The sequence below is a fragment of the Canis lupus genome, chromosome 12, assembly GCF_011100685.1.
Source record: "Canis lupus familiaris isolate Mischka breed German Shepherd chromosome 12, alternate assembly UU_Cfam_GSD_1.0, whole genome shotgun sequence".
In the NCBI taxonomy this organism is placed as follows: Eukaryota; Metazoa; Chordata; class Mammalia; order Carnivora; family Canidae; genus Canis; species Canis lupus.
The window spans coordinates 5,271,096-5,293,884 of NC_049233.1; the positions used below are offsets into that span (position 1 = coordinate 5,271,096).

At 37.7% G+C, this 22,789-nt stretch overlaps 1 protein-coding gene across 6 annotated transcripts in view; it reads right to left on the bottom strand.

The window, feature by feature from the left end:
• The window catches only part of SLC26A8 (solute carrier family 26 member 8), an 84,097-nt gene that overhangs the window by 28,092 nt on the left and 33,216 nt on the right, over positions 1-22,789 (bottom strand). For all 6 annotated transcript variants that reach the window (XM_038553857.1, XM_038553856.1, XM_038553855.1 and 3 more), the window contains 3 exons: positions 19,587-19,751; positions 18,560-18,709; positions 13,288-13,370 (listed from right to left, as the gene is read on the bottom strand). In XM_038553857.1, the coding sequence (XP_038409785.1) occupies positions 13,288-13,370; positions 18,560-18,709; positions 19,587-19,751 (398 nt within the window). The remainder of the gene's footprint in view (positions 1-13,287; positions 13,371-18,559; positions 18,710-19,586; positions 19,752-22,789) is intronic.

The following is a 22,789-nucleotide window of genomic DNA, read 5'->3' on the forward strand; positions in this document are numbered from 1 at the left end:
GCAAACAGATAATTTTACTTCCGCCTTTCTATTTTGGATGTCTTATTTCTTTTTCATGATTAATTGCTCTGGCTAGAATTGCTGCTCCTATATTGAATTGTTGTGGCAATAATGGGCATCCTTGCCTTAGTCCTGATCTTGGAGGAAAAGCTTTCAGTCTTTTACCATTGAATATGATGTTTGCTGTGGATTTTTCATATGGCTTTTGTTATGTTGTATCAGTTTCCTTCTATTCCTAGTTTGTTGCATGCTTTTATTTTGAAAGAGTGTTGGAATTTTGCTAAATGGACATAATTATGTCTTTTAATTCTTTCATTCTGTTAATGTTGTGTATTATATTGATCTAGTTTTGTGTGTTGAACCATCTTGCATTCTAGAAATAAATTTCACTTGTTCATGGTGTATAATCCTTTTAATATGCTGCTAAGTTTGGTTTGCTAGCTATTTTTTGAGGATTTTAGTAATCACTGTTAATCAATGTTCATAAGTTTTCTTTTCTTGTAGTGTCTTTGTCTGGCTTTGGTATCTGGGTAATGCTGGCCTTATAGAATGAGTTGGGAGGCGTTTCCTACTCTTCAATATTTTGGAAAATTTTGAAAAGGATTGGTATTAGTTCTTTAGATGCCTGTAGAATTCACCTAATTCACCTATGAAGCCATCATGTTTAAGGCTTTTCTTTGTGAGGATATTTTTTATTACTATTTAAGAAAGATTTATTTGAGAGAAAATGAGAGGGGAGAGATAGAGAGAGAGAGAGAGAGAGAGAGAGAGAACAAGCAGGGGGAAGGGCAGAGAGAGAGAGAAGCAGACTCCCTGATGAGCAGGGAGCCCAAATGTGGGACTCTATCCCAGGACCCTAGGACCATGACCTGAGCCAAAGGCAGACACTTAACCAATTAAGCCACCAAGGCACCTGATATTTTTGATTACTGATTCAATCTCCTTACTAGTTATAGGTCTATTTGGATTTTGTTTCTTCATGATTTTGTCTTGGTAGACTTTGTATTTCTAGAAATTTTCCATTTCATCTATGTTATCAAATTTGTTGGCCCATAGTTGTTCATAGTACTCTGTTATAGTACTCTTTATTTCTGTAGGATTGGTAGTGATATCCTCATTTTAATTTCTAATATGTCTCCCTTTTTGTCTTAGTACATCTAGCTAAATATTTGTCAGTTTTGTTGATCTTTTTAATGAACCAACTTTTGGTTTCACTGATTTCCTCTATTGTTTTTCTATTCTCTATTTCATATATCTTTGCTCTAATCTTTATTTCCTCCCTCTGCTAGCTGTGAGTTTAGTTTGTTCTCCTGTTTCTACTTCCTTAAGTTGTAAAGTTAGGTTGTAGATTTGAGGTCTTCCTTGTTGTTATTTTTTAATTTTTTAAAAAAAGATTTTATTTATTCATGAGAGACACACACACATACACAGAGGCAGAGACACAGGCAGACGGAGAAGCAGGCTCCATGCAGGGAGCCCAATGTGGGACTCGATCCCGGGTCTCCAGGATCAGGCCCTGGGCTGAAGGCGGCGCTAAACTGCTGAGCCACTTGGGCTGCCTGTTGTTGTTGTTGTTTTTTTAATATAAGTGTTTTTGGCTATAAATTTCCCCTTTGGCACTGCTTTTTCTGTGTACCATATGTTGTGGTATATTGTGTTTTTGTTTCATTCTAATTTTTCCTGTAACTTCTTTGATCCATTTGTTGTTTAAGAGTGTGTTAATTTCCAGAAACTTGTGAATTTTTATTTTACTTTTATTATTGATCTGACTTCATCTCATTGTGGTGAGAGAAGATACTTTGCATGATATCTATATTTTATAATCTTTTGAGACTTAATTCGTCACCTAACATGTGGTCTATCCTAGAAAATGTGCCCTTGAGAAGAATGTGTATGTTATTGTTGTTGAGTAGAGTGTTCTGTATATGTGTGTTAGATCTAGTTGGTCTTATCATAATGGTTAAGTCCTCTGTCTCCTTTCTTATCTTCTGCCTGGTTGTTCTATCCATTACAAAAGTGTGATATTAAAGTCATCAGCCATTCTGGTAGAACTTTCTATTTCTATCTTTGATTCTGTCCTTTTTTGCTTCATTTATTTTTATGTTTTGTCATTAGATGTGTAAATGCTCATAATTGTTTTAACTTCTTGGTGTATTGGACCTTTTATAACATACAATGTCCTTCTTTGTCTCTTGTAAACTTTTTAAATTTAAAATTGATTTTGTCTAATATTGGTATATTGGAATAACCAGTCCTGCTTTCTTTTGGTTACTATTTGCATGGAATATCTTTTCCCATTCTTTCACTTTTAACCTACTTGTGTCTTTGTTTTTTTTTTTTAACTTTTTTATTTTATTTAAATTCAATTAATTAACATGTAGTATATATAGTGCATATAGAGATAGAGTTCAGTGATTCATCCATTGCATATAACACCCAGTGCTCCTTACATCACATACCCTCCTTAATGCCCATCACCCAGTTACTCCATCTCCCCACCCATCTCCCCTCTAGCCACCCTCAGTTTGTTTCCTTTTTTTTTATTTGTTTTTTATTGGTGTTCAATTTACCAACATACAGAATAACCCCCAGTGCCCGTCACCCATTCACTCCCACCACCCGCCCTCCTCCCCTTCTACCACCCCTAGTTCGTTTCCCAGAGTTAGCAGTCTTTACGTTCTGTCTCCCTTTCTGATATTTCCCACACATTTCTTCTCCCTTCCCTTATATTCCCTTTCACTATTATTTATATTCCCCAAATGAATGAGAACATATAATGCTTGTCCTTCTCCGACTGACTTACTTCACTCAGCCTACTTGTGTCTTTGGATCTAAAGTGTGTCTCTTACAGACAACATATAGTTGGATCATGTGTTTTATCCAATTTGCCAATCTCTGTATTTTGATTGGATAGCTTAATCTATTTACATTTAACGTAATTACCAATCAGAGGAACTTACTTTTATTATTTTGCTCTTTGTGTTCTATAAGCCTTATAGTTTTATATTACCTTCATTTCCCATTACAATCTCCTTTTGTGTTTAGTTGATTTTTTTAATAGTGAAATGTTTAAATTCCTTTCTAATTTCCTTTTGTATATATTCTATAGTTATTTTCTTTGTGGTTACCATGGGTATTGCATTTAATATCCTAGAGTTATAACACTAGTTTGAATTTATACTAGCTTAACTTCAATAAGATACAAAATCTCTGCTCCTTTACAGCTCTATCCCCACTCCTTTTGGTTGTTGATATCACAAAATTATATCCTTAATACACTGTGTACCTCAAAACAAAATCTAGTAATTTTTTTAAAAAAAGATTTTATTTATTTATTTGAGAGAGAGAGAGAGAGAGCAAGAGAGAGACTAAAAGCAAGAGGAGAAGAGGGAGAGGGAAAGATATACTCCCAACCAAACAGAGAGCTCAATCCCAGGACCCTAGGATCATGACCTGAGCTGAAGGCAGACACTTAATCAACTGAACCACTCAGGTGCCCCCAAACTAGTAATTTAAAAAAATGCATTGGTCTCTTAAATTATGTAAAAAATAAAATATGGAATTAAAAACCATTGTTAACAATACTAGCTTTTTAAACTTACCAGTATTGGGCAGCCCGGGTGGCTCAGTGGTTTAGCACTGCCTTCAGCCCAGGCCATGATCCTGGAGACTCGGGATTGAGTCCCATGTTGTGCTCCCTGCATGGATCCTGCTTCTCCCTCTACCTGTGTTTCTGCCTCTCTCTCTCTCTCTCTCTCTGTGTCTATCATGAATAAATAAATAAAAATCTTTAAAAAGAATAAATTTACCAGTATTTACCTTTATTGAGGTATTTATTTCTTCATACAGCTTTAAGCTACTCTCTCATGTCCTTTTATTTCATGCTGCAAAACTCCCTTGAGCATGTCTTGCAGGGCATATCCAGTGGTAATAAGCTCCCTCAAGTTTTGTTTATCTGGGAATGCTTTAATTTCTCCTTCACTTTTGAAGGAAAATTTTGCTGGATATAGGATGCTTGGTTGACAGTGTTTTTTCTTTTAGCACTTTGTTTTTTTTGTTTGTTTTTTAAATATTTTGTTTTATTTATTTATTTATTCATGAGAGACACAGAGAGAAAGAGAGGCAGAGACACAGGCAGAGTGAGAAGCAGGCTCCACGCAGGGAGCCCGACATGGGACTCGATCCCCGGTCTCCAAGATCAGGCCCTGGGCTGAAGGCGGCGCTAAACTGCTGAGCCACCTGGGCTGCCCTGTTTTTAAGATTTTATTTATTTATTCATGAGAAACAGAAACAGAGGCAGAGACATAGGCATAGGGAGAAGCAGGCTCCCCAGGGGGAGCCTGATATGGGGCTTGATCCTGGGACCCCAGGATCATGCTCTGAGCTGGAGGAAGACGCTTAACTGCTGAGTCACCCAGGAGCCCCTCTTTTAGCACTTTGAATATGTTGGTCTATTGCATTCTGGCCTCAAAGTTTCTGATGAGAAATCTGTTTGTTACTTTATCAATAAGCCCTTGTGTATGATGAGTCACCTCTGTTTTGGCTTTCAAGATTCTCTTTGTTTTTGAAATTTGGTTATGTATCTAGGTATGGGTCTCTTTGAGTTTCTCTCACAAGGAATTTGTTGGACTTAGACATTTACATACATGTCTTTCATCAGATTTGGGAACTTTTCAGCCATTTTTTCTCACATTTGTTCCCATCCTTTTCTTTTTCTCTTCTTCTGAGACTCACATGAAATTTATGTTGCTCTGTTTGATGGCGTCCCATAGGTCCTTAAGACTCTGTTCACGTTTCTCTAATCTTTTTTCCTCCCGTTCCTCAGACTCAGTAATTTCCATGATCTTATCTTCAAGTTCACTGTTTCTTTCTTCTGAGTGCTCAAATCTGGTTTTGAATTCCTCTAGTAAATTTTTCTTTCAGTTATTGTACTTCTTAGCTCCATAACTTCTTTTTAGTTTCTTTTTCAGTTTTCTATCTCTATTTCAGTATTTCCATTTTGGTCATACATCGTTTTCTTGATTTTTTCCACATTTTCCTTTAGGTCTTTAAGTATTTTAAATACAAGTGTTTTAAAGTCTTGGTCTAGTAGGTTGGCCATCAGGTCTTTTTTCAGGGCAATTGTTGCTGCTGCTGTTTCTTTTTTCTTTTGAATGAGCCATACTTCCTGTTCCTTTATATGCCTTCAGATTTTTGTTGAATGTTGTGTATTTGAATCTAATAATGTGGTAACTCTGGAAATCAGATTCTTCTCATTCCCAGGGTTTGCTTTTTTTTTGGTAATTGTTTTATTGTTGTTGTTTTTTAAGGTTTATTTTATTTTATTTTTTTAAGATTTTATTTATTTATTCATAGACACAGAGAGAGAGAGAGGCAGAGACACAGGCAGAGGGAGAAGCAGGTTCCATGCAGGGAGCCCGATGTGGGACTCGATCCCGGGTCTCCAGAATCATACCCCAGGCTGCAGGCGGTGCCAAACCGCTGCGCCACCAGGGCTGCCCTATTGTTGTTGTTATTGTAGGTTGTTTTTGTGCCAAGGATAAGCCTGATGTATAAACTTAAGTTTTTCTCAGGGCTTTTCTGAGCCTATGCCTTTCTCTGCATGTGTGGTTACTTTCTAATTTTCCTATATATGCAATTATTTTTTAATGTCCTGATCTTTAGTGTATGACTTCCAAAGTGGGGGGGGGGGGGGAGAGAAACAAAGAAGAAAAAAAAGAGGTGCTAGACCTGTAAATCCCTTGGAATTCACTTTTGCCAGAGGGGGAGGGACTTGCAACTATGGGAGTGAGGTGCAACGACAATGGCTGTTTACTTTTTTGTCTGCATCCCTGTGATCAGAAGCAGCAATCAGCAACGAGAGCAAAGATCCCCAAAATTTGGAGGACAGGGTCTTCTTTGCCCATGTTTGCTCCCGCAAGCAGTGTGCAAGTTGCTCCAGGAAATATCTGCACAGTTGCCTGCCATAAGGCTGGGTTTGGGGATGGTAGCTGCATTGTGCTACAAGTTGAAATTTACTGAAATTAATTACAATTATCATCTATGCCTTCCCCTGGAAGTTACCGGCCTGATTCAATAGGCTACAGAGTTACAAAATAGTTATATCAGACACATTCTGCAGGTGCAATTTTTGTCTAGGTAGGGAGAGAGATTCCTCATGCTTCCTATTCCACCATCTCCTCAAATCCTCTCTAACCTCCTGTTGTTATGAGGTCACCAGAATGTTGAGACTTGTCCATCTTTCTGGTAGTCATGGCCATCTAATTCTATTAAGTCAATACATACAATTTCTACTAAGATCACACCATATAAAACACTGCCAATCTCATAACCATGACTAGAACTTCTTCCCAGGTATATCTCCCACCATATTGTTAACTAAGAAACTCTCATTAAGACAATATACTTTCTTTTTTGTCAGTATTATTATCAGATTGGTGCTCAGAGAATTAAAGATTATCCTGATTCTTGTAGGAATGGATGTTTGTTTGTGTATGGGTTTAGGAATTTCACTCTGTTGTCCAGAGTACAGAAGTCAGCTTCTTGTATGATCAGTTTTAGGCTGACTTCTTAGGAGTCAGAGACTATGTTTTTGGTTCCGCATCATTGAATACCACTCATAAATATTTGGCAATTTATTTTTAAAATGGGAAATTTCCAAATACTTACAAAAGAAGAAAGGATGGTATAGAGTTCTTAGGTACCCATCATTCACTTTCAACACTTAATTTATAATCAATCTTATTTCATTTGTACTCCTACCCACTGTCTATTTCAAGATTATTTTGAAGTGAATACAAGGCATTATGTATTTTTAATTGTAAGCATTTAGTGTACCCATCCAAAAGATATACACCAAAAGATTATTACCAGTTTATCAATATTATCAAATATACAATTAATGTTCAAAATTTCCCAAATGTCTCATAAACATATGTTTTACAGTTTGTTCAAATTAGAATCCAAATAAGGCCTATATGTTACAATTGGTTGCTAGGTCTTTTAAATCTCTTTCAAGTTGTAGGTTCTTGTTCCATATTCTTATTTTTCTACCCTGCAACAAAAGCTGTTGTTATTGTTTTTAAAGATTGTATTTATTTATTCATGAGAAACACAGAGAGAGAGGCAGAGAAACGGGCAGAGGGAGAAACAGGCTCCATTCAGGGAGCCCCACGCGGGACTTGATCTGGGGTCTCCAGGATCGCCCTGGGTGGAAGTCAGCACTAAATCACTGAGCCACCCGGGCTGCCCAGGATAGGTTTTTTGGGCAAAAATAGTTCACAGGTGGTGGTGTATACTTCTGTCAGGAGGTACACAATGTCTAATTGTCTTTTTAAAAAACTATAATGACTCTCATTTTAGAGAGTGCCTGGGTGGCTCAGTTGGTTAAGCATCTGCCTTCTGCTCAGGTCATGATCTCAGGGTTGGGATTGAGCCCTATGTTGGGCTCTGCACTTTGTGCAGTCTACTTAGGGTTCTTTCCCTCTGTCTCTACCCCTACTTGTGCTTGTGCTCTCTCTCTAGAATAAATAAACAAATCTAAAATAAAAGATTGTTCTATTTCTGTGAAAAATACTATTGGGATTTTGATAGAATTGCATTGAATCTGTAGATTGCCCTGAGTAGTATGAACACTTTAACAATATTAATATTAATTCTTCCAATCCATGAGAATGGAATATTTTTCCATTTGTGTCTTTTTTAAATTTTTCATCAATGTCTTATAGTTTTCAGGGTACATATCTTTTACCTCCTTGGTTAAATTTATGCAATTTTTTTCGTGCAATTGTAAATGGGATTGTTTTCTTAATTTCTTTTTCTAATAGTTTGTTATTATGTCTTTTTGTGATGTTAACAGATGATACACTAATATCCCTTAATGGTGATGTCCTAATTCTAGAATTCCTTCTCCCTTAAACGGCTATAATACTTTTATAAAGTGAAATGTCTTGTTATTAACTATTTGGATACCCTAAAGAGCAGTTTTTATAGGAAAGGCATGATAGGGGATCCCTGGGTGGCGCAGCGGTTTAGCGCCTGCCTTTGGCCCAGGGCGCGATCCTGGAGACCCGGGATCGAACCCCACGTCGGGCTCCCGGTGCGTGGGGCCTGCTTCACCCTCTGCCTGTGTCTCTGCCTCTCTCTCTCTCTCACTGTGTGTCTATCATAAATAAATAATAAAAAAAAAAATTTAAAAAAAGGAAAGGCATGATAAATACTTTGTTCTTTTTATTTAACAATGTTCAAAATAACACGTTGGTTCTATAGCATCTTAGAGGGGTGAAAAAATGAATTTGCTCTTTTAGAAGGTTTACATTCACAGATTTAAACATATTTTATGTGTTTGGCCAAAAAAAAGTCTCAAAGTGATATATAGATTCAATGCAATCCCTATCAAAATATCAATGACCCTTTTTGCAGAAATTGAAAAGCTGATCCTAAAATTTAAATGGAATTGCAAAGGACCCCTAATAGCCAAAACCAATCCTGAAAAAGATGAATAAAGTTGGAGGGCACAGGGTTCTCCATTTCAAAACTTAGTACAAAGCTATAGTAATTAAGACTGGTATATAGGGCCGCCCGGGGGGCTTGGTGGTTTAGCGCCGCCTTCCGCCCAGGGCCTGATCCTGGAGACCCGGGATCGAGTCTCGCGTCGGGCTCCCTGCATGGAGCCTGCTTCTCCCTCTGCCTGTGTCTCTGTTTCTGTTTCTGTGTTTCTCATAAATAAATAAAATCTTAAAAAAAAAAAAGACTGGTATACAGATCAATAGAATAGAATTGAGAGTCCAGAAATAAATTCAAACATTTATGGTCAATTGATTTCAGACAAGAGTGCCAAGACCATTCAATTGGTATCGAACAGTCTCATCACCAAACAGTATGGAGACAACTGGGTATTCACATGCAAAAAGATGAAATCAGAGCCTTATCTTACAACATATACAGCAATGAACTCAAAATGAATTGAAGGCCTAAAATGTAAGACCTGAAACTATAACATTCTTAAAAGAAAACATAGGGGTAAATCTTTATGACATTGAATTAGGCAATAGTTTCTTAAATGTAATACCAAAAGCTCAAATAATAAAGGAAAAAATAAATTGGATTTCATTGAAATAAAAAATCTTTGTGCTTTCAAGGATCTGTTGAGAAAGTAAAAAGATAACTTATAAGGCAGCCCGGGTGGCTCAGCGGTTTAGCACCGCCTTTGGCCCAGGGCATGATCCTGGAGACCCAGGATCGAGTCCCACGTTTGGCTCCCTGTGTGGAGCCTGTTTCTTCTTCTGCCTGTGTCTCTGCCTCTCTCTCTGTGTCTCTCATGGATAAATAAATAAAATCTTTTTTTTTTTTAAAGATAACTTATAGCATAGGAGAAAATTATATCTGAGAAGGTCTAGTATCCAGAATTCCTACAAGTCAACAACAAAAGGACAAATAACCCAACTAAAAGTAGTCTTGGGACTTAAATATTTATTTCTCTAAAAAGATATACAAATGACCAGGAAGCACTCTCATTTTAGAAGTGCCTGGGTCAAGATGCTCAACATCCTTCGCCCTCAAATGCAAATCAAAGCCAGAGTGATATATCACTTCATACTCACTAAGAGGGTAATAACAACAATAATAACAAAAAATAACAAATGTTGGTGAGTGTATGAAGAAGTTGGAACTTTGTGTGTTACTGGTGGGAATGCAAAATGGTGCAGCTGCTGTAGAAAATTTCTGGCAGCTCCTTAATAAGTTCAACATAGAATTACCATATGACTCAGCAAATCTACTCCTAAGTATAAACACCAAAGGAATGATAACAGGTACTCAAAAGAAAACCTTGCACATGAATGTTCATAGTAGCACTATGACCAAAAGTTGGAAATAACTGAAATGTCTTTCAACTGATGAATGGATTAACAAAAGGTGGTATATCCATATAATGGAATATTATTCAGCCATAAACAGGAATGATCCATGGTATAATATGGATGAATCTTGAAAACATTATGCTAAGTGAAAGAAACTGGAGTCAAAAGACCACACATTTTATGATTCTATTGCAGAATATGCACATCTCTAGAGTTAGAAAGTAGAACATGTGACTCCTGATCTTGGGGCTATGAGTTCAAGTCTCATGTGTGGTGTAAAGTTTACTTAAACTAAAACATTAGGGCGCCTGGGTGGCTCAGTTAGTCAAGCATCTGCTTTCATCTTGGGTCGTGATCCCAGGGTCCTGGGATCGAGTCCTGCATTGGGGTCCCTGCTCTGTGGGGAGCCTGCTTCTCCCTCTCTCTCTGCCTGCTATTCCTTCTGCTTGCGCTCTGATTTTGTGTCTGTCAAAAAAATAAATAAAATCTTTAAAAAAAAAAGTACGTTAAGTGGTAGCCAAGGGCTGTGGAAGGGGACAAATGGGATAACGCTTCTTTTTTGAGGGTGATAAAATATTTTAAAATTAAATAGCAATGATGGCTGTACAACTTTGAGAATATACTAAAAGTGAGTGAAATGTACACTTTTTTTAAAAAAAATATTTTATTTATTTATTCATGAGAGACACAGAGACAGAGGCAGAGACACAGGCAGAGAGAGAAGCAGGCTCCATGCAGGGAGCCCAATGTGGGACTCCATCCTAGGACTCGATCTTGGGACTTCAGGGTCATGCACTGGGCCGAAGGCAGGAGCTTAACTGCTAAGCTACCCAGGCGTCCCTGAAGTGTACACTTTAAAATGGTGAATTTTATGGTATAGGAATTATATATTAATAAAGCTGTTAGTAAAACAAGATAGTAAGAGAATATTATAAATAACATTTTGCCAATATACTTGACAACTTAGATTAAATGGGAAAATTCTTTGAATCACCAAACTAACAGAGTACTCTCAAGAAGATAGATAACGTGACTTATAGAGAGTGTTTATAGAGTGAGGGCTATTAAAAATTGAATTTGTAGTTAAGAACCTTCCCCTAATGGGATGCCTGGGTGGCTCAGTGGTTAAGCATCTGCCTTTGGCTCAGGGCATGATCTTCGAGTCTCCAGATCGTGCCCCACGTCGGGCTCCCTGCATGGAGCCTGCTTCTCCCTTTGCCTGTGTCTCTGCCTCTCTCTCTCTCCTCTCTGTGTATTCTCATGAATAAATAAATAAAATCTTTAAAAAAAATAACTAACTTCCAAAATTTTGTGAAAATCCAAATTCGGTAAAATGAACAATGTATTAAATATCACTTGGAAGGATTTATTATTTTTTTTAAAGATTTTATTTATTTATTCATGAGACACACACACACACACAGAAAGAGAGGCAGAGACACAGGCAGAGGGAGAAGCAGGCTCCATGCAGGGAACCCCATGTGGGACTGGATTCCTGGAGACCCGGGAATACCCTGGGCTGAAGGCGGCGCTAAACCGCTGAGCCACCCAGGTGCCCTGGAAGAATTTTTTAAAAATAAATGTTGTGATGTGTTTATTTTTGATCCCTTATCTAATTAAATGTTATTAGTTTATGCATTTTCAATTTTATTTTCTTTAGAATAGGAACTATCCCTTTTAGCACCACAAAGTACTATCTCCTCCTGTCTTCCTATTTCTCATCATTATTATGCAGAAATCTAAATTCCTATTTTTGAATATCTTTTCTTTCACCATCTAACTATGTCTGTTTTAGTTCTCTATTTATAGTATACTTAAACTTACAAGCAATCTTTGTGTTTTCCAGGTAGTGAGCTGCATAGAAATATAACTGAATACTTAAAGGCAGATATTAAGCCTTTTGTTAAATTTCCCTTTTATGTATTTTCAAGAAGTTAGAGAAGAATGTGGCTATCGCAAAGAGGTTACAATCAATGGAATTTACTGCCCAAATCTACATTAGTAAACCTTAAGTATTTAATATGGTAACATAAACCACTGTTTTTCCTTTCTGCTGTTCTTTAACATTTAATTCTTTGTTAGCAGTTTTGGTTACAAGGAGACATGGATACAGAAAGAACTAACTTAAATTGTTCTATTTTTCTAATCTTTAGCAACCTTGAATAAACACATAACAAAACAGGTAGTTCAAACCAATACCTAAAATTAGATTTTTGAAATGTTTACCTATCTAAACCCTGAATCTTATGATAAAACATAAGCAAAAGTTGACTGTATGGTTTTTCATTCATCAATAACAGAATCATATTGAGTAAATATAATATAGTGATTATAATTATAGATTTTGGAATTAAATAGAAATAGGTTCAAAAGGAGCTCTGCCCCTAACCAACTGTGTGATCATGGGCAAGTAATTTAAATTTGGTAAACCTCAGTTTCTTCAGCCTTAAGAAGGAGTGAGGTGCAAATGAAATAAAATAATTATCACCAATCTCGTTGTTATTTTTTCCTGAGAGCAAAGAGTCAGTCTTATTTACCACTGCATTCCCTGGTTCCTAGGTGGTCTGCTTACATTTTTTTTTTAATTGAACAGAATTTTAAATGATTTAGTCATCATTAGATTTCATGGAAAACTTGTAGGACATGAGACTAATCTGATCTGCTATCATCAAAGTAGCCTATGTTGTATTATCTGGGAGGTGGCCAGTATCACTGACTCTGCAGTATGAACAGTATAAGGAAATGAATGATGCTCTTCAAAAGCCTTCCTGTGAGTCAAGAAACTGCAATATATTGCCTTTCTTATCTAAAGTGATTCATCTGATCAAGGTTATAGGAACTCAAATTTCCTAACAGAAGCAAGAGTGACCCAAAGTCACTGGTTAGGAATTATAATGTAAATTGTAAATTAATTGATAGAATTTAAGAGCTCCACATGCCAGACTGTTTGAAGATAGCTTTCTACTCAGAGTGATGAAATAATGTTTCTTGAGGACACTGATTCAGTCTAACTGGGTGAAGACAGAGGAACACTCATTTCCTGAGCACTGAGCTCTAGGAGAGAGGCCAGGAAAACAGAGGCATCTCTTGTTCCACCCTTGGGAGTTAGTCAGATAGGTATGGAAGTTGAGAAGACCCATGATGTACCATGAAAAAACTGTGTGAATCTCTCCGGTACCCAGTTTATTTGTGTGAGAGGACTGACTCAACTATGGGAAGAGATTAAGAGGCTGACCAATGAAGAAACAAAGGGTTGTCCTAGCCTCTCTTCTTTTGGGAACCTCTATATTCTAAAATGAATTTAAGCCCACTTCCCAAATTTGTCTGTGGCCAGACTGCTGGTACAGAATAGCAGTCAGGCTATGTGGTCAGAGGCTAAGTGAGGGTAACAGAATGGGAAGAGTAATCCTGAAAAGTGGTTACTGACCTATAAGGAATCATATCAATGAGCATCTTGCTGGTTTCCGTTGCCATGGTTATCTTGTTTGCAAAAGCAGCGAAGCCAAGAATCTGTAGGGGTTAAAAAAAAAGGTATATGATCATCTAAAAATTATAGATTGCTTCCAGGAGCAGAGGCGCTTATAGCCTTAGCAAGACAGGGATTGAAATATGTGGCAGTCCCTATGCATGAAAGTTGGAGAGAGAGGCAGGGCCTATTCAGTGGAGCAAGAAAGCAGAAATCCCCTCTGACTCTTGATTCCCTAAGCTCTTTTTATTTGTTTAATTTTTTTTAAGATTTAGTTTGAGAGAGGGAACATGATGGGGAGGGACAGAGGGAGAGGGAGAGAGAGCATCTCAAGCAGACTCCCCCTCCCCGCCCCAAGTGCAGAGCCCAGCTGAGGACTCAATCTCAGGGAGACTTTTACCTGAGCAAAACCAAAAGTTGGAAGCCTGATGGACTGAGCCACCCAGGTGCCCCCACTGAGCTCTTTTTAGCATTGTAGCCAGAATGAAAAGCAACTTCATTCTCAGCCTCTGACATAACAATGGGAACAAATGGATATCCTCCCCAACTTGAAACATCTGGACCAAATATAAAGATGTTTTCAGGTTATGGCTACATAAAAGCCTCAGTTGTAAAAGTTTTTAGATCTAGGTATACTGTACTAATATAAATAAGCCTTTGGGGATTGTTGAGATATACTGAGAATCCTATTACTGACTAACCCTCAATAGTAAATATGGAGCAGCATTCGATAGCACAAAGAAAAAGTCCTCAGCAAAGCAATGACTTGCTTTTTTATCTACCTTTTATTTACTCCTAAAATAACAAGTCTCCTTTCCATTTCAACTAGTGGGAAAATAGACAACCTAGCCAATTGTTACACCTTATAGAGACCTGACACCAAGCAAATTAAGCTAGAGACAAAAGAACTGGATGCCCAGGTATTAAAATAATTATTATGTAGCTGCTTTACCCCATTCTCCCTACTAACATATAAATCTTTTCCCAGTCTCCGCTGAGAGTTCAGATACTGAGCAGGATAGCAATTGGTTTACCTAGGATGCTGTGATCTGATGAAGACAGCTGGGAACCTTACAGGCCAGAAAAATCTGGATCATAGCTTGAGTCAGAGAAAAGTTTGGTTCTTTTTATAGTTAAAGGACAAGAAGTATGGAAACTAGCCAAGGAACCCTTTTTATTTCCAATATGAAGGTAATGCTTGCTCACAAAGGAACATAGTGAAAATATGAAAAATTAAAAAGCAGAAGGAAATCACCAAAAGACAATTATTTTGATGCTTGTTTGGTGTTTGATATACAACTTAAATAAACACATACACAAATACACATTCATATACATATATATAAATTATGAATATATAATATGTATAATTTCTTAGAGCTATAGGATTCTTTTTTGTTTTTAAAAATATTTAGGGGATCCCTGGGTGGCTCAGTGGTTTAGCCCCTGCCTTCGGCCTGGGGTGTGATCCTGGGGTCCCGGGATTGAGTCCCGAGTCGGGCTCCCTGCATGGAGCCTGCTTCTCCTTCTGCCTCTCTCTTTCTCTCTCTGTCTCTCATGAATAAATAAATAAGTAAATCTTAAAAAAATAAAAATAAAAATACTTAATTTATTTATTCATGAGAGACACAGAGAGAAAGGCAGCATAGGCAGAGGGAGAAGCAGGTTCCCCACGGGGAGTCCAATGTAGGACTCGATCCCACGACCCTGGGATCAGGACCTGTGCCAACAGCAGACTCTCAACCACTGAGCCACCCAGGTGCCCCAGAGCTATAGGATTCTTGAATTATTTGCCTGTATATTCTATCTGGATCCCAGATATTGCCTTGAAACTTCCCCTTACTATTTGACACTAGAGTGTTAAGGACAGATTGGTGGGTGTGTGTAGTTTCCTGCAGCATGTGTACACAGTACTGTCTTGGTGAGTGCTGTAAGAAGCTTTTTACACCCTAGGGCATAGCAGCTCTCATCCTCCCTCTCCCATTTCCCTCACTGCCAGGGGAAACATGCAAGTCTTTTCCCAGTTCTAAACATCTCTAATCCTTGTTACATGGCGGACAGTGATCCCAATCACTTGACTTGACATGTATTTAAGTAATGTATTGCAGGCTTTGATAACCTTTGAGTATAAATTAGGGGACAAAAAAGTTTAATTCCTAAACTGCAATAATTCAAAGTCTCCACTGACTTTTGTTGCTGGATCTGGGTTTCCTCCTCCACTTTGCTCCACGGTACACCCTATTTATAGCACTCCCCAAAGGAATGTCTTTTTTTTTTTTTTTAAAGATTTTATTTATTTATTCATGAGAGGCAGAGAGAGAGACAGAGAGACAGAGAGATACAGGCAGAGGGAGAAGCAGGCTCCATGCAGGAATCCTGACATGGGACTTGATCCTGGGTCTCCAGAATCAGGCCCTGGGCTGAAGGGGGCGCTTAACTGCTGAGCCACCAGGGCTGCCCCCCAAAGGAATGTCTTAACTGTAGCTCACAAACCAATCTGTGAACCATAGTCAACCACAGCATCCTCTATACTTTTACTTCTCACCTTTCCTAATAACCCTGGTTAATGTTCATTGCCTTTGAGTTTGCTTAAAGGAATATCCCTATGATTCCTGTTGCTGTCTCTTAAGAGAGGGCTGATTTGCCACAACGTGGCTGGATTTTGAGGGCAATATGCTAAGTGAAAAAAGCCAGAGAAAGACAAATACTATATGGTATTACTGGCATGTGGAATCTAAAAGCAAAAACAAATACAAAACAGTCAAACTTAGGGCAACAGAGAGTAGAAAAGTGGTTGCCAGGAGCTGGAAGTTGAAGGAAACAGGGAAGGTTGATCAAAATGTACAAACATTCACATTTAAGATGAATAAGTTCTGAGGATCTAATGCTACTCATGGTGACTATAGCTGATACCATTGCATTGTATAATTGAAATTTGCTAAGAGTAAAACTTAAATGTTCTCTCATACTCGTACATACACAAAAGATAAATATGTGAGGTGATGGAAGTGTTAATTACCTCGATGAGTGAATTCTTTTTCGATGTATTTGCATATGAAATCATCATGATGTATACCTTTTATGTCAATTACACCTCAATAAAGCTGAAATTAGAGAGAGAGAGAGAGAGAGAGAGAGAGAGAGAATATCTGTGTCACCGATGCCATCTGCTGGTGACTCCAAAGCTTCAGCTTCCCAAGATGTCAGAGCTGAGCTGGGTTCCATGAAAAGGAGAGGTTAGCCCTGACTCCACTCCCCAAACTCCATCTGTACCTGGTCCCCTGGGTTCTAGGGCACCATTACTTATGTACAGTGATTTGGGAAGTCTTTGATAAAATTAGTCTTTCAGTTTCTGCCTTTTATGAATTAATAGCTTTTCAACTACTCCAAGGAAAAAAGAATATCCATCTCCATAAGAAGTAGACAACAGTTATAAGACAGAGCTTGGTCTCAACTTCCAAAGCAATTCGTATACTCTTTTAATCGTGCAAAGTATAGACCTATATTATTTAGTATAGAATAGGTTATACTGTGGCAACATACAAATAATGAGACCTTAGTGTTATTTTTTTTGCCCACACAGAGTCTATTGTGGGTCAGTGTCTCTTTGAGGCAACTTCTTTGCAAATAGTGCCTCAGGGATCCAGGCTAATTCCACGTGGGGACCCAGTTATTTCACCATACAGCCCTATGATTACCACAGCAGGGAGAGAAAGAACGTGGAGACTCACATGCTTTCTCCTATGCTTTGGCCCCAAAGTCACATGGTTCTGCCTAACTACAGGGAAGCTGGGAAATACAGGGCAACACATGGACATTTGGTGAAGTTGAAGCATCTCTGCAACAACAGAACACTTTTTTTTTTTTTTGCCTCCAACCCTAACAGAACACTTCTTAAGGGGAAATTAATTCTCATGGACATCCAAGCATTCAGTGATCCTATATAAAAAATGCTGACTTTAGGACAATCTGGGTGGCTCAGCGGTTTAGCACCGCCTTTGGCCCAGGGCCTGATCCTGGAGACCTGGGATCAGTCCCATGTCAGGCTCCCTGCATGGAGCCTGCTTCTCCCTCTGCCTGTGTCTCTGCCTCTCTCGCTCTCTTTCTGTGTCTCTCATGAATAAGTAAATAAAATATTTTTAAAAAAATAAAAATAAAAACCTGAGCTTTATTTATGAGAATGTCTTTGTCACTGTAAAAATGTTAATTTTAACTCCAAAAGATAAGTTTTATTGGTAGATTTTTTTTTTTTAAAGAAAGAAGAAATGTTGTTAGATAGTGGTGAGCCCAGCTCTGCCACTTACAAATGACATAGATTAGGCAATCCATTTAACATCTCATCTCCTTCAATTTCTCTACTGCAGCATAGTGAGAATGAAAGGAGGCTGAATAACAGTATGATTACAACACTATTAAAATAGAAACAGGGACACCAGACTGGCTTGTTTGGTAGAGCATGCGACTTGATCTTGTGAGTTCAAGCTCCACTTTAGGGGTAGAGATTACTTAAAAAATAAAATCTTAAAAAAAAAAAGGTAGGATCAACGTTCTATACAGAAGAAGATGGAAATTCACCAACACTGAGCATAGGCCTGCCAAATATATTTGAAGGAAGAAAACAGTAATAGCTGAAAATCCAAAATTATCAATTGTAATTGATATTACAGGTGCAGAAATTTCTTTTCTTCCATTTTTTCCTTATGTTTTTCAAAGTTGTTAGAATGAGAGGCACCTGGGTGGCTCAGCTGGTTAAGCATATGCCTTTAGCTCAGGTCATGATCCCAGAGTCCTGGGATCAAGCCCCACAGCGGCTCCCTGCTCACTGGGAAGTTTGCTTCTCCCTCTCTCTCTGCGCCTGCCCATTCTCTCTTTCTCTCTCTCTCTCTCTCTCAAAAAAAAAAAAAAAAATTGCTAGAATGAGCCTGGATTACTTTCATAAGGGGGAGCGGGACTTATTTCTGAAATAGTATGAAAGAGGAAATAGAGAAAAACTTTAAGAATAAGCATGTTTTACAAACATAAGCTATTATTTAAAAATTAAATGTATTCCAAAAAAAATTAAATGTATTCCACTTTGTCACAATTTAACATACATTTAAAAATTATTATTTTTATAGTCTCCTCTAATCCTTTTCCTTCCTAGGTTGCTTGCTTTCTTGTTTTTATTTTTATTTTAAAAAAGTAGGCATTTTAAATTATCTAAAGCATGAATTTGGGGCATTAAAACACCTACCAGTAAAACTTCCATGGGAAACTCAATTGGGTACCGATTGAAAGAAATTCTGATACATTTGTTGATTCTCAGCGCAACAACAGCAGTTAGAAATAGCAGGATGCTGGTAGAATTAGCTTTTGGGAGAGTTGCACAGTAGTTAACTATGTTCTGAAAGAAAACAAAATTACAGAGGCTTAGAAAGGGGTTTGATAATTGCCTATGGCTAGAAAATGACACTCTCTCTACATTAGTTCAAAAAGAAATCCCTAAGCAGTGTCTCTGGGCACAAATGTCTTTATGAGCATTACTAGCACAGTGAAGGCAAAGGGGAGGATATATATCCATATATATCTAAGTTGATAAAGAGATATCAAAAGATAATAATGCCCAGTAGGAGAGAATACACATGTTTCAGTGCAATGGAAAGAACCCAGGAGTTCTGGGCGGCCCCGGTGGTGCAGCGGCTTAGCGCCGCCTGCATCCTGAGGTGTGATCCTGGAGACCTGGGATGGAGTCCCATATTGGGCTCCCTGCATAGAGCCTGCTTCTCCCTCTGCCTGTGTCTCTGCCTCTCCCTCTCTCTGTATCTCTCATGAATAAAAAAAAAAAAAAAAAAAAAAAAAAAACCCAGGAGTTCTGTTTACCAGCCTGCTCCTTTACTAATTTTCTTAAACATTGATGTTCTTTAGCATGGCTTCTATGCCATTCTTGCATTAAGGGACTATGTGGCATTTTATATTCTTTAATGTTTTAGGATACAAGTCTGCTATGAGGCATGTAATGGGAAGAATTATGATAGATTCCTGTATTTTAAAAGCCTAAATTTATGTTTGTTTAAAAAGCCTGGGCCAAATAGTTAATGCAACTGAGGACATGATCCTACTGGCATCTGCAATTAAGATCGTAAATCTAGAACAGATGCAATTATTTCTAAGACTCTCTTGACCCAGCCGCCTAGGCAGCAGTCTCTCCAGGAGGGTCCACTTCCTTTTGTAGGTGAGGGGAGGGGCTCTTGTATCTCTGGGTGAGGGTAGAAATTACTTACGTAGAAGAAGGAGATGGGACCAGAGTGGAAACCGATCATAATGCCAAAGATGCAAGTCAGCTGGGACAGAATAACGTGTAGCGCCACGGCAGCCAGGTAAGCGCTGATTGCAGCCTCCGGAAGGTACGTAGCAAGGAAGCCAAAACCCAACAAGCCCATCGATAGCTGCAGGAGGTTCAGGCGTAAAGAAAATCAGAGTGAAACAGAACGTCGTCAAACCCGGGACGCCTGGGTAGCTCAGCGGTTTAGCGCCGCCTGCAGCCCAGGGCGTGACCCCGGAGTCCTGGGACCGGGTTCCACGTCGGGCTCCCTGCACGGAGCCTGCTTCTCCCTCTGCCTGTGTCTGCCTCTTTCTGTCTCTTGTGAATAAATAAAATTAAAAGAAAAGAAAAGAAAAGAAAAGAAAAGAATGTCATCAAACCCACAGAGGCGTCGATTAGGCGCTATCCAGCAAAAAGTTGTTAGGCCCCTTTGATAACTCTTCTTTTTCTCAGCAACTGAAATTGACGATCTAAATCCTTGGCGTTGATTCAGAAGCTCCCGATAGGCACTAGACCACGCTTCTCGCTTCAGGAGCACTTGAGCGTAAGTTCTTGCTCTAGGATCTACTGATGGTATTACTCCTTTTTAAAGATCTTATTTATTTATGAGAGACACAGAAACATAGGCAGAGGGAAAAACAGGCTCCCCACGGGGAGCCCCATGTGGCACTGGATCCCAGCCTGGAATTTCCATCTGAGCGGAAGGCAGACGCTCAACCACTGAGCCACCCAGGCGTCCCTCTCTACTGACCTTATTAATGTGAGGTTAACAGTGACCCAGTGTAATCAGGACAAACTTTTGCCTTTCTGAGGGCCCTTTTGTTAGAAGCTTTGACAACCCTTTTCAGATGTTAATATCCCTGCGAGGAACGAGAAGTTCACAAAGGAAAAGATAAATTAAAAAAAACCCTGAGGAGGGATCCCTGGGTGGCTCAGCGGTTTGGCACCTGTCTTTGGTCCAGGGCGCGATCCTGCAGTCCCGGGATCGAGTCCCGCCAGGTGCTCGGCATGGAGCCTGCTTCTTCCTCTGCCCCTCTCTCTGTCTCTCTATGTCTCTCGTGAATAAATAAAATCTTAAAAAAAAAGAAAGTTAAAAACCCGGATTCCAGCTCAAACTTCTCAGCTTTTGACTAATATCTTTACTAAGAATGATTAACCTAAATTTATTTCTTCAGGGTTATATATAATAATATGTATATATTATATAACATATAAGACATAAATTATGTTTCCATATATTCAGCATATATAATAAATATAATTTGTATATTATATATACATATGTGCATGTAAAATACTATAAATGTACACATAATTACACATAAAATACTATATTACATTAAATATATAATTTATATATTTGTATAAATATATAGTTATGTTTACATATATTTATATGTTACATAAATCAATGTATTTATATATTTATGTATAAATGTATAAATTCATGAATATATATAATTAGTTATTTGTGTACTTAATATAATTTTTCCAATTATATATTTATATATAATTACATAGAACAATTCTATATTTATATATAATTACATATATTATAAATTATACATTAAATATAATGGTACAAAATAGTATTTTGTATGTACACATGCATATATAATATAAAAATTATAGACATATATATATTTTTATTTTTGAAAATATTTTATTTATTTATTCATGAGAGACACAGAGAGAGAGAGGTAGAGACACAGGCAGAAGGAGAAGCAGGCTCCCTCCTGAGCAGGAAGTCCAATGCTGGGCTTGATCCCAGGACTGTGAGATTATGACCCTGAACTGAAGGCAGATGCTTAACTTACTTGAGCCACCCAGGCACCCCCCATATATAACTTCTGATTCCTCAAAAACTTAATTCCTATTAGCCTAATGTTGGCTGGAAGCCTTACCAATACAAACCAGATGATTGAAATATATTTGGTATATATATTACATACTATGTTATTATAATGAAGTAGGATAGAGAAAGGAAAATGTTATCAAGACAATAGTAAGGAAGAGAAAATACATTTACAATACTGAATTGTATTTTTAAAAATCTGCATATAAATGTTCAGATTTTTAAGGGGGTTGTTCAGGGGCCCATAATAATTGTTTTAAATATTTCTTCTACATACATTTTGAACCACATCACAATGTTATCATTTCATTTCAACCATCAAACATAATTTAGAAGGCACAAGAAGACAAGAAAAATCTATCATATTTATCTATATTTTTACTATTTCCATTGTTCTTTCTTCCTGATGTTCCAAGATCCTTTCTTTTATTACTTCCTTTCTGTTTAGAGAACTTCCATTCACCATTCTATTAGGGTAAGGTCTGCTGGTAGCGAATTGTTTTACTTTTCCCTCATCTCAGAAGGTCTTGATTTTCCTTTTATTCTTTTTTTTTTCCTTTTATTCTTGAAGGATATTTTCACTGGGTATATTATTTTGGATTGACAGTTCTTTGCTGTTAGCAAACAAAATATTGTGCAACTTATGCTGGACTCTATAATTTTTGATAAGAAATCTGCTGTCATTTGAGTTGCTCACCCCTCTCACACCATAGAAAAAGTGTTTCACTGTTTTCAAGATCTTTTTGTCTTTAGTTTTCAGATGATTGGCTATAATTTGTCTTAGGGTGGATTTCTATGGATTTATCTTGTTTGAAATTTTCTCAGCTTCTTGAATCCATAGGATTATATCTTTTGCCAAATTTGGGGAGTTTTCAGCTATTACTTCAAGTAATTCAGCCCCATCTTTTTTCTCCTCTCTTTCTGGGACTCTTATGATACAAATATTAGATATTTTGTTATCACCCTACTTGTCCCTGGGGCTTTATTTTTTTCCAGTCTGTTTCCTCTCTATTGTTAAGATTAAGCAATTTCTATTGTTCTTTGAGTTCATTCATTCTTCCCTGTCTCCTCTATTCTGCTATTGAGCTCATCCTTTGAATTTTTAATTTAATTTTATTTTTATTGTACTTTTTGGTTCTAAAATTTCCATTTGCTTCTTCATATTTTCTGTTTACTTGCTGAGACTTTCTATTTTCTCACTTGTTTCAAACATGTTCATTATTGCTTGCTGAAGTATGTTTAGGATGGCTGCTTTAAAATCTTTGCCAGATAATCCTAACATCTCTGTCATCTCAATGTTGTCATCT